Source organism: Canis aureus, chromosome 3 (assembly GCF_053574225.1).
Source record: "Canis aureus isolate CA01 chromosome 3, VMU_Caureus_v.1.0, whole genome shotgun sequence".
NCBI classification, from domain to species: domain Eukaryota; kingdom Metazoa; phylum Chordata; class Mammalia; order Carnivora; family Canidae; genus Canis; species Canis aureus.
In genome coordinates, this window is record NC_135613.1 from 52,318,286 (window position 1) to 52,331,364 (window position 13,079).

General features: G+C 46.2%; 1 protein-coding gene across 5 annotated transcripts in view; it reads right to left on the reverse strand.

Annotated features, from left to right (window-relative positions):
• The window catches only part of ARHGAP44 (Rho GTPase activating protein 44), a 168,627-nt gene extending 156,591 nt beyond the window's left edge, over positions 1-12,036 (reverse strand). For 3 of the 5 annotated variants that reach the window (XM_077892591.1, XM_077892590.1, XM_077892592.1), the window contains exon 1: positions 11,566-12,036. In XM_077892591.1, the coding sequence (XP_077748717.1) occupies positions 11,566-11,618 (53 nt within the window). In that variant the 5' untranslated portion in view covers positions 11,619-12,036. The remainder of the gene's footprint in view (positions 1-11,565) is intronic. The other 2 variants (XM_077892594.1, XM_077892593.1) reach the window with 1 other exon arrangement.
• Positions 12,037-13,079: the final 1,043 nt, after the last annotated feature.

Genomic DNA, 13,079 nt, shown 5'->3' on the forward strand with positions numbered 1-13,079 from the left:
AAGCCTTCCAGTCTTTCCAGATTTCCTTCCAGTCTTTTCTATGCAATTTTTTTTTAACACTGTGCAATCTCAACTCTGTATGCACTTCTGTATCCTGTTTTTTTCTCTCAAACATTTCTCTCAAGCCCTTAAACTTTTTAAGTGTTAGGAAAACACTGAGATTGTTACAAGTGTACAGATGTGCCACAGTTAATCATTCCACTAATACAAGATGTTTAAATTTTTCTTTCTCCCCTACTACAGTCATTAGAGCACAGTGCTAAAGAACATCGCCACTTGAGCTGGGGGGGTCTGGGAGCAAATGCCAACTTGCAATGGGGTAGACAGCAGCAACAATGCACATGCTTTGAGGCTGGGGCAGGAAGTAAAGAAATTTCACAACCTACTCAGTGAGTGTGTGAGGATTAAGCACCACCATCTATAAAGCACCCCATGAGTATCTGTCACAGGGCACACTCAGTAAAGAGCACTTAGGACAACGAGTGAGTATACACGTATGTCTGCCATCAGAGCAACATGCACCAGGAGACAGAGCTAACAGCCCTGTCTGCTTCACATATTCCTTATTTTTTAAGGTCTCTTTGCTTTACTATGTCATGCGGGAGGCTGTAAGGGCTTTGGCATTTACCCACAGTGCTTTCTTTCCACTGAGAGCACAGAGCTAAAATAATAATAATAATAATGATACTTTCAAAGGGCACTTCTCTTACCCTTTCTCTGAAACTGCAGTGAACACACAAAGTGAAGAATTTTCTATTGGCAGAAATTTCACTGCATGCTCTTTGTGGTTAAGGCTACATACAAGATACCCATTACCTTAAATGAATGTGACATTTTTATTTTTATTCAAGACAAGAGCAGTTAATTAGCATTTGCAAAACCACCTAAACTGAAGTAACTGGAGGGACCCCGAGGCTATCAAGATCCACTGTTAGGGAAAGCAGACCAGAGGAAGCTTCTGCCTGTGTATGACCTACTTAGGACCCTGCTGGAATCTGGCTCTGCCCCTTTCTTGGTCTGCCACTTCTAGCCTCCACTCCCTACCTATAAAATAAGGCTATAAATAGCACCCAATTCATACAGATGTTGCAATGAGTCCATAAAAATAATGCCTATGAAGTACCCAGCCCAATTCTTGGCTACAGGTGACATAACTGTGGCTTTTGTGGTTCTATTCTTTCCGGGTCCATGTGATTGTCTTTGCCTGCCCCTGTTTCAAGTGAGGTATGGCCAGGTGATCTACTTTGGCCAATGACATGTCACTTCCAGAAGAAAACACCAGGAGCCAATGCAAGACTGACCACATCTTCATTTACTGCCTCTGTCATCAGACAGGCAGGTGTGGAACAGAGCTATGGCAGCCTGGGTGCTGGGGAGACTACTTGCAGTCGCTGCCAGCGGGGACATACACTGCTATGACATGGAGGGCTTCTGTCATGGGGGCATAACCTAGACCACCCCAAGTAATACAATAACTATTAGTGAGTATCAAATGAATGGGGCCATGAGTATTATCTATACCTCCAGATTATTTCAAGTTTGTGACTAAACCCAGAAAAACTGGACTTGGTTTGGGAAAATAAGATAAATGGGTATGAATTTCAAGCTGTAATTTTCAGGTATTTAGGCCTAGAAATAAGATCAAAATGAATGCTTCATGTCAAAGAGACTTTCAGCACAGCAAGGAATAGTGAGAATACCTACCACTTATTGAGGGCTTATTATTTCTCAGGGACTATGCTAAGGATATTATATTTATTATCTTATTTAACCCTGGCAATAATCTCATAAAGCAGGTCATGTGACATTCCAGTACAGCAAGATGAGAGAGAATTTCTGTTCTCATTATTCTCCACACTGTAGGAAGCACTAAAAAAAAAAAAAAAAAAAAAAAAAAACACTAATCGGTGTGCCTGGGTGGCTTAGTGGCTCAGCATTTGCCTTCAGCTCAGGTTGTGATCCCAGAGTCCTGGGATTGAGTCCTGCATCACGCTCTCTGCAGGGAGCCTGCTTCCCCCTTGGCCTCTCTACCTCTCCCTCTTTGTCTCTCATGAAGTGAAATAAATAAAATCTTTAAAAAAAAAATAATCTTGGCATGAAAAATAGTGGACAACAGTAAGTTTGTTAGCCTAAAAATGTTCCTCTGAAGGATCTCACGGTTTCCTACAATGAATGATAAGAATCAACAACTGCAAACATCCATGGTGGAGAGAAACAATGACTGTCTCATAGGCACAAGTGTGGAGGGCAAAAGAAAGAAGAAAGAGAAAGAAATGCAAATTAGGAGCTACAACTCTATACTCAAAGAAGATTCTATTAAATTTTAAAATAATAATGAAATGAATGCCTTCCTACAAACTATGTTACTAAAAATGACTCAGGAAAAGACAGAAAATGTAAGTAGTCCAATGAATAAATTGGGAAAACTGTCAAAGAACTATGTCCAAAAAATGCCCTGGAAAAGTTGTTTCCAACCTTCAATGAACATGTTAATTCCTTAACTCACTGCACAGAAACAAAAGGAAGTGGGCAATTCATTTTACAAGGTTATCAAAATTTGGCAGGTTAGTAAAAGAAAAAAATTCAGATGCTCTCATTTATGAATACTGAATGCCAAAATCCTAAATAAAACAACCACAAATTAAATCTATGTGTATTTTTAAAAATTAACAAATCATAGTCATAAGATTCATTGCAGGAAGGCAAGGAGAGTTCAATATTAGAAATCTGTAGGAGGTCAAAGTCATAAAACATAAGTTTTATGGGTAGGAACTTTATCACTAGTGTATCTCCAATGAAAACAACATGCAAAATATAGTAAGTGCTCAATAAATATTTATAGTATAAATTACTCAGTGAATATATTAGTTAAAGAGAAAAGATATGATGAACTTTAAAGACCATGAGAATATAATTACATCAAATTTAACTCTGGCACCAAAGAAAAACCAAAGTAAAATAATAAAATTATATAATAGGTAACAAAATTTCTCAAGCCAATTATCATGCATTTCCATGGAGAGTAGTAAGAAAACATGGAAGCCTACCTATTGCCCCAATATCTTAACACTATTCTAGAAGTCCTAGACAATGCAATTAGACAAGAAAGTAAGTATAAATACTGGCAAGGAAGAAGTAAAATTATTATCTGCAGAAAATATGAAGGTCTACCTGGAAAAGTCAACAGCTTCAATTACTTTGTACAAAGTATTTAAAAGTAATGAGATTGTTTATGACAGTGGTTGTGAAGACAATTACACAAAAATCAGTAACTTTCTTACCACTTACTTATTCCACTAATAAAAAGTAAAAAATAAATAAATAAATAAATAAATAAATAAATAAATAAATAGTTTCCAATCACTAAGGCAAGAGTAGTGACAATGACAAATTACCTAAAAACAAAAGCAAAATTGTGTACGACTTAACCAGACAAACACTATCTTACAGGATCATAAACAAACTTGAATAAGTATACCCTATTCCCACATGGGAAGAATTCTCAGCATACTCACTAGCATAAAATTGTCAATCTTCTCCATCTTAATACACTCACTTTTTAAAATGCTGAGGAAAAAATAAACACATAAGCAAAACCAAGGAAACACAAGCAATTCTAATTTATAAGGGAATAATTTGTAGATTAGCTGTGGTGAAGGCACAACAAGATCCTCAGGCAAAGCTGCTGAGTTCTAATTGCCAAGTCATGGAGTTGCCCTGGATGAAGCTGAGATTTGGGACTAGACCAACTCCACTGTTCCACCCACCCAAACCATGGGACATCAACCCACTGCTGCTCACCTGGGCAGGTGGGCCTAGCTCACATTCCTGCCAACTGACAGGTAAAGAGAATAAATTTGAAATCCTAGAAACAAGGGCACCTGGGTGGGTCAGTCAACCAGTTAAGTGTCTGCCTTCAGCTCAGATCATGATCCCTGGGTCCTGGGATCGATCCCCCCCATCTGGGGTCCCTGCTCCTCAAGGAGCCTGCTTCCCCTTCTCCCTGAAACTCTCTCTGCTTATGCTCTCTGTCTCTCATCAAGTAAACAAATAAAATCTTAAAAAAAAAAATCCTAGAAACAAATCCAAGTAGATGAATCTTTTAGTACATGATGATATTTCAATACAGTGGGATTGAACTCCATTATTCAATTTGATGGTAGAAAAAAAAAATTTGATAGTAGAGTAACTACTTGGGTTTTTTAAAAATTTTTATTTATTCATTTGGGGGGGAGGAGGAGGGACAGAAGGAGAGAGAGAATCCCAAGCAGACTCCCTGCTGAGCATAGAGCCCAATACGGGGCTCAATCTCACAACCCTGAGATCATGACCTGAGCCAAATCAAGAGTTGGACGCTCAATCAACTGAACCACCAAGGTACCTCTACTACTTTTTTGTTTTTAAAGAAAAGCTAAATGTGACACCCTAGTCATGCCATACATCAAAATTAATGACTGATGAATTTAAAATCAAATGGCAAAATTAAATGTATAAATGGTAATGAAAGCACATGAATATTTATGTAATTTCAGTCTGGGAAAAACATTTCTAAGCATAATATTTAAGCACAAACCATAAATTGATAGATTCAAGATCACAAATTTTAAAAGACATAAAACAAGACATATAGGCAAAAAAAAGTACAGGGAAATGGGTGGCATATGATAAAATACATATATGTTTAATATATTAAAAATTACCTAAAATCAATAGGCAAACAGTTATGACATGACTTTAGAAAAATGGGCAAGAAATATGCAGGCAATTCAGAAAAAGGTAAGAAATGTCCAGTCAACATAGAAAATGTTCTACCTCATTGGAAAATGAAAGAGAAGCACAGGGAGGTGTTTCATTTGTGCATTAACAAAGTTGTGATATCACTTCCTAAGAGGGTTCAGGGGAAGAATTTGGTAATTCTGCAGAGGATGTAAATATAATACGTGTGTATGTTTGTGTGTATAAAATATTCACTCACACGGTCTTAAAAACTCACAGGCTCTTTGGCTCTGAAATTCTACTTCTAAGGCTTCATGCTGGGAAAGCAAACCAACAAAAAGTATTTGCTACGTGATTAGCAAAAGGAAACTGGTTGATTGAAATGGAATACTATATACCCTTGAAAAATTATACTATAGGTACACAGTTGTTGTTATACAGTTGTTGACAGAGGTGAAATTCAAGATGTAGTACACAGAGGGGGAAAAGCAGATTGCAGAAGATTATATAGAATATGGTCTCTCTTTTTTAAGAATATATACCTATTAAAAACTTAGAAAATGATATCTATACTATTAAATGTGCTCCCCAGGTAGTGAGATTACTGGTCATGTTCTTCCTTCTTGCCCATCTATAAGTTTATAACTTCCCTATCATAAACAAATATCATTTATGTAACCAAAAAGAAAGTTAAAAAAAGTAAATTGAATTCTGTGGGAAAATAAACATTCACTCTAAAAATAAACTCTAAAGTTGGAAAATGAAAGCAAAAACATCTGCTTCCCGGACAGAAAGGATAGTTTTAAATTGCTAGATGGCCACACACTTCTCAGAGGCAGTGGGGTCCCAGGTGCCAAGCATACTCAGATGCCCAGCGCCCAATGGGAGAGCCCCTGGCTTGTCTGCCTCTCCCAGCAACCTTCTCTCTGGCCTACACCTGACTCGATGCAGAGCTGAAGGACAATTTTAGGACTTGCTGTCATTATCAACACAGCATTTGAAATCAATTTTTCATCATTATTAATAAGAGGGATGCCTACTAATCCCCTCGAAATGGGACAATCATAAATGACTGTTTGACTCACACGGCTACTGATTCACTTTCTGTGGAGATTAAAAAAAAAAAAAGTAGTCCTTATAACCTATTACGAAAAACATTAATGAATAGAGACATTTCTTTGAAAGAGGCTAAAGTGAGAGGGGATGTCGTTAATTGCTGGTGAAGCGAATGGGTCTCACAATGACTTGCAGGTCTGGGATAACAGATTTTCTGCAGGACGTCCAGGCAGTCAGCCTCACGCGGACTGCTGAGAGCAGCCCAGCAGACAGCTGAGAGCCGGCAGATCTGCATAGTAAGGAGCTCAGAAGACACAGGCAAAGAATATTCTTTCCAGATTTGCTAGCCTGCTCATCAATTGGTGAGTACATTCTGTTATCTCACAGATACGCACCCAGAGCAGGTGGCAAGACATTAGCTTTCATAAAACTCTAATGGAAAACTTCGCTCTGAAACCGAGTGAATGTGCACAGTGCTCCCTGGGGGATGAGTCTGGGTCTGCCCAGCCCTGCTTGGGCTGAAAGGAAGACGTGACATGGCCTGTGTTGGGCTGACAGGTCCAATTCACAAGGCATACATAATAGGTGGGGAATGAAGCAGTCTGAGGACTAATTTAGAACTGGTTCTGACTTTTTCCTGATGTCCTTATTGATTGGGTCACGGCTCTTAGGAGGTGGGCTGATGGGCAAAGCCGTGTCTCAGAGAAACCTTCAAGGAACGGATCCTCACTGGCTTGGCTGCTTTGACCTCGAGGCTCTGCACCTTCAGCCTCCAACTCCACACCACTGGCTGCTGCAGTTGCGTCCTGAGAGCTGCACAGCAGCAAAGATGCTCAGCCAAGCCATGCACCAGAAACCAAGCTCACTCGGGGCTGCATGCTTAGCAGTCTAGGAATGGAAAGTGGGGCTCTAGACAAAACTCTATCTTCTGCACCCAGCTCAGAGCCTCCAAAACCAACTAATCCAACCCAAATGCCCTGCTCTTGAATTTGCATGCTGCCCTCCGGAGCTTCCATTGCTCCTTGCCTACTCTCAGACACCGTGAACAGGACCCGTTGTCACACAGGGGCACAGGGCCCATTCATAGCCACCACTGGACAATGGCTGTCACAATCTAAGAAGCCTTTCGGAGATCAGGAGGATTGAGTGAGCAAGAGGAAGAGAGGGACTGTAAACTTCATCAACCATTTGCTTGGCATTTGATGTAAGCCAGCCTCCCTTCAACCTCATAATGGTCCTCTAACGTGGAGGCCAGTGGGACCCTCATTGTGCAGACTTGGTGGGGGGAAAAATAGCTTCCTCGCCAGATCAAGGTATCAGTCTTGCTTCTTGTCTCTTCCATGTAGCAGGTCTCTAAAATTCCATTCAGGGCTTTATTCCACTCAACACAAACCAATGCTACTTCGAAGAAAAACACTCAATGCCTTGCAGGATGCTTCTCACCCCAGACATTCTGGAAGGTACAAAATGGCATATAAATCATGTGTGAACTAATCCCCCCCCCCCCATTAAATCTTGTCCTGTCTTTCCAAAGCCCAGCAGGGCAGCTGTGCCGACTTCTCTGGAAATCCATTCCATCACGACACTGAAAGGGGCATCATGTCAGGACCTGCTTTGCCCGATTTCTATGATCCACAACACTTGGACCTTCTGCTCACTTGCTCATTCAGTTGTCAAAGAATTTCACAGAACCTACTCTATGCCAGGCATTAGGGCAGTTAGCTGTCCCTACCATCAGTGAACTTTAAGTCTAGAGGGCAAAACAAGTAAGATACAAATTGTAATATGGTGCAACTACAGCACATCTTTAGAATACAGATTCCAGGAGAAGAGGGATTTTTGTTTTACTCTGCGTTGTGATGGCTGTGATGTCTTCTGAAGCCCAGCAGTGCCTGGCACATGGCAGGCATTCAATAAATATTTACTGAATGAATAAAGAAACGGGTGAACATATGAATGCATGCCACAGCACACGTAACCTAGGATTGGTTATAATTTGTCCAAGGATGCCTACTGCAGCTACTCTTGGTTCAGCATTTCCTAGGGTGCAGCGCAGAATAAGGCACATTGGGGGTGGGGGGGTTGGCATGCTTCCCAGGGGATGGAGTGAAATGAAGACACTGAAAGTGGAAAATTCAAAGCAGAAGGAACCTGTGCAGGGATTGGAGAAGCACATCCAGAAGAAGAAGCTCTTCCCAGTTACGGGCAATGGGTTTTATAACCTCTCTTCCCAGCAGTGGATGCCCTTCTCTACTCAGATGCAAGCCCTTGGAGGGAAAAGGTTAGTGACTCTGGAGAGGACACTAAAGCACGGCAACAGCTACGTTGTTAAAGTGACTGGAGCCAGTCCCTAGCGGTTCTAGATTCAGAAGACTTCCAGGACCTAACAACTTATGGAAGGCGGGTGGGTAAAGAACCGTGGGGAGGAGCGATCCTCGTGCCCATTGCTTGTCACCCCTCAAAGACGGGAAAGAAAGTCATCACTTACCAGACACCCAAGGACAAGGATGCAGTGGCTTACCAAAGCAACTCCATAAAATGGTCTACCAATCCCAAACGTTCAATCCAAATGTTTCCACGGATTCAAGAAATTTAAAAGGACATTAGGACCCTGACTCACTGCAGTCTCAGTAAGTAAATACTACCCCTTTGATTTACCAGTGTGGGCCCTACAGTGAATGGTTTTAATCTCTTCAATAAGGGGCACCTGGGTGGCTCAGTGGTTGAGTATCTGCATTTGGCTCAGGGCGTGATCCTGGGATCGAGTCCCACACCAGGTTCCCTACAGGGAGCCTGCTTCTCCCTCTGCCTGTGTCTCTGCCTCTCTCTCTCTGTGTCTCTCATGAATAAAACCTTTTAAAAAATCTCTTCAATAAGCATGAACTAAGCATCAGATGTCTATAAGGCATTGGGCTTCAAACATCGTACAGTGGCGATTAATACATTCTACTGGAGGCAGACAAGACAAGAGCCATGACTATTCCAGAGCGAGGGGCGCAGTGACAAACATGACCAGGACGAGGGGCTAGAAGGCAACTGGGGCAAGGCAGCCTCTCGAAGGCCTCTGAGCTAAAACCTGAATGATGAGGAAGAAGAATATGGGCAGTGCACAGCCCAAAAAGGAAAACAGCAAGAATAAAGCCCCCAGATGGAAATAAGCTTGGTGCATATGGGTCCAGGAAGGCCACTGAGGCCACATCACAGTGAATGAAGAGCAGGTGAAATAGAATGAGTACGGAGAGAGAAAGAGGAGTCAAGTGGGTAACATCCGATAGGCCACCGGAAAGATCTGGGATGCTAAGTGCAAGAATATGCCAATGGAAACCCTTAGGCAACAAAGTAACATGAACTGACTTTTGCTTTAAAAAGTTCCCACTATGGGATGCCTGGGTGGCTCAGCGGTTAAGCATCTGCCTTAGGCTCAGGGCATGATCCTGGAGTCTCGGGATCGAGTCCCACATCGGGCTCCCTGCATGGAGCCTGCTTCTCCTCCACCTGCTTCTCCTCCACCTGCTTCTCTTCTGCCTGTGTCTCTGCCTATCCCCTATAAAAATCTTAAAAAAAAAAAAAGTTCCTACTAAAGATCATCAAAATGGATACATGTCAGTGAGACGCAAGCAGGGGCCCCCAGGGAGGGGCCCCCACTTTCCCTGGCACATGACACAACAAATGCCACCTGACAAAGACAGCACTCATCACCAGAGTCCCAACAAACAAGTGGAAAGTACCTCTTGCTAACAAGTTGCTTGGACTTCCAAGAATGCGCTTTCAAATAAGTGCACTTACGGCACCTGGGTGACTCAGTCGGTTAAGTGTCTACCTTCAGCTCAGGTCATGATCCTGGGTCCTGGGATCAAGCCCCGCCTGAAGATGGATCCCCGCTTGGAGAGTCTGCTTCTCCCTCTCCCTCTGCCCCTACTCATGCTGTCTCTCATCTCTCTCTCAAATAATAAAATCTTAACACACAAACACAAATAAGCACACATATTCTGAAACCCGATTTCCCCTCTTTGTCATTCCCTCTGTGGATGAGGGTTTAAAAAAAAAAAAAAAAAAAAGGCTTTATGCCTAAGGCTCATAAATCTTCCCACCTTGAAACAAGTCCTGGAAAGAGAAAGAGTTGGTTGGTTTCAGGGGCGCCAGAGAGAAAGCCTGAACACCTTCCTCACATTTCCATTCGGGCACTGAACTGAACCCCAAAACCAAGCGAGAGGAGCAATCCAAGTGTATGGCCCTGATCGCTTAGTTGGTCTGCTGTGATGCCTGATGCCAGCCCAGAGAGTGGTGCAGAAATCAAGATCTTAAAGACAGGTCAGGTTGATGGTCATCTATCTGCTAAACGACCAATACAGGAAAACACTATTTTTCAGTGTCCAACATATCAAAAAGCAGCCCACGTGAGGCTATATCCGTGGCGACACCATGCCAGAAATCTGGGCTAATCTGACTCTGCTATTCATAAATTCTCCCTCATGTTAAAGCACATGTGTTTGGGAAAGGGAAATGAATCCAAGTCAATTTTAGATATTGTTACTTGGAAACCATCTGGAGTCCCCTGGAAGCGTAAGAAGCCACCGCATCCCCTGCCCTCAGATGCCCACTGTAATTAGGGCAGTATGCTTACCTGGGACCTCAGTGTCCCCTGTCTCCCAGGGATGTCCCCACCCCCACTCGACCAGAGGCCAGTTCGGGCTCCACTTGCCACCCAAGAAAGGTATTTGGTTTCCGCGTAAACCTAGCGGAGAGCCCTCCATGTGTGGAGCTCGCACTTGAACTGCACCCGAGGCTGGGCTCTCTGCTTTCCACTTTGCTTTAGCACCGCACACCTGAATTGCTCAACCCCAGCAGCAAGGGAAATCCCTCCCCAGGAGCAGAAGTTTCGCGAAAAATCCCCTCTACCTAACAACAACCCTGAGTTCACGGCATGCCTAGCCTTGGAAGAGACCCACCAGAATCCTTATGTAACGTTAATAGATGTTGGCACCCTGCAGAGCGCGGCTCCCGGAGACACCAGCCCAGATGCAGCCCATTTTCACGGCGGCGATGACAGCAGGCTGGGTCCCGCAGCCTCCTAGGGCCCGGCTCTTCCTGGCCAGAGGGCCTCTCTGTTCCCCTCCCCTACCTGGCTGTGATCCTCTGCTTATCTCATCTTCCAGAGGAGTTGGACCTCCCTCTCTGCAGCCTCCCTCCCTCTACTGAAATCAGTCTCAGGACCAAAGCCGACAGCAGCGCCATTCCAGCAGCACCTTCCCTGCCCCCTCTCCCCCTCACCCCTTCCGATCCCCTCTCCGACACCTACGGCCTTCAGAAACCCGGCCAAGACAGGGGTCCGGCATCTCGTACAGTCACAGTCCCCGGAGAGCAAGCACGGCGGGAGGGGCAGGCTCCGCTCCGCCGAGCCGGCCAGGCCCAACACTTCCCTGCCCCCCCTCCCCACCCCACCGCACCCCACCCCGGACCCCCCAGCAGCCTGAACTCGGCGCAGGGGAGGGAATCGTCGGAGAGCGGCTGCGGGTCGGGAGCCTCTAGCACAATCGGAGCAAACACCTGTTTCCAGCAAGCCGGGCGGCCGCGGGGTGGGGGGCGGGTAGGGGGGCAAGGGGCAGTCCCGGGGAAAGGCAGGGAGGACGGGGCGGAGGGGCGGCCGGGGACGCAGGTGGAGGATGCGTCACACTTTGCGCTTGGCAGCCGGAGAAGGGCTCCCGGGGCGGGGAAGTTCGGAGAGGAGGGGGCGCGCCCGCGAGCGGCCCCGGAGGGGCGGGCTCCATCACCTGCGCGCCCCGGGGCACCTACCTGCCCACCGTCTGGTTGGCCAGCTGGCGCATGCGATTGAACTGCTTCTTCATCGTGGCCCCGCTGCCGCGCTGGCCCGGGAGCTGGGCGAGGACGGAGCAGCCCGGAGCCCGCCGCGGGTTACATGGCTCCCGCGCGGAGCCTCCCGGGCGACGGCGACGGCGGCGGCACTGCGGAGCCTCGGGGAGCCTCCGGGAGCCGTCTGGCCCGCGCGCGCGGCTCGCTCCCAGGGCACCGCCGCCTACTCCTCCGCCCGCCGCGGCGCCCGCTGCCGCATCCTCCTCACGCGCGCCGCCGCGCCTGCATGCCGACGCCCGCGGCCGCCCTCGGCGCCGGCCAGGTCCGCCCGGCCGCCCGCCCCCAGCCCCTCTCCGGCGCGGGGACCCGGGAGTCTCCGCAGGCTCCTGGCCGGCGGGCCGGGGTGGTCCCCGCTGCGCCTGTGCGGCGGGCGCCGTGCATTCTGGGACTCGTAGTCCCGCGCCCCCGCTGCCCACCTTTCCGCGTGCAAAGTTTGCGCGGACGGCGGCGTCGCCCGGGGGTGGGGGCGGGGGCGGGGGCGGGGGCGGGAGGGTGGCGGCCGGAGAGAGAGGGGCTTTGCGCTGTAGCACTCCGGGGAGGGAAAGGTTTCGCTGCCTTCGAAATAGCAAAGTGAAAGCAGGACTACGGCAGCGAGGAAGGAAAAGCGAGCATCTGTCTTTCATTGTATTTTAAGTGAATGTGAGGCACGCTGCTGCTTTGAATCCACAGGAAGGGAATGTATGCCTGCTGGATACGTGGCTCAAAAAATTGCACGAGGCCACCTGCTCGTTGTTGAGGGGACCAGTCAAGCTTGGGGCCCCGGGCTTGACCGCGCATGGCGTGCATCCCAGAAGTTTCACCCTTAATTTTTGCCAAACCCAGGAGGTAACCAGAAGACAAAATAGAAGAAGGGTGTACATAATAACAGTGGCATCGTGTCTACGGAACCAGGTTGACTGGGACAACTTTCGTGTATTAATTAGATTCCAGTCTCATAGCTGTTCCCATTTCCTTTCCACCTCCAGGGGATCGAGGGGCATCAGCTGCGGCAGGCCTGGAGCGTTCTACACAGCAGTTTCCCATTGGCATCAGTTGGCTCCTTGCAAAGGGGCCCTGACTTTCCTTGCGCAGCCTCTGTCCTTTGGAAGAGATAGGTGATTGCACTTAGGTTTCATCACCCCCTGTCAGGAACAGCATGGTGGGGTGGTAGGGGCTTTGGATCAGATAGGAGTTCGTATATTAGAATTCCAAATACCAATTATATAACCTTTGGGAAAAAATTACATAATCTCTCCGAGCCTGAGTTTCCCACCTCTAATAGAGAAATGATACTGCCCAGTAGGCAGCAAAGTTAGAGAACTATTGGCTAAATCACCACTAATTAAATAACATGCATTTATTCCTATGCAGTACATTGTCATATCCGTTTACTACAAATATGATTATGGTTAGCATAATAGAGCAAAATGCCATTCCTGCGACAGAATTACTAATCT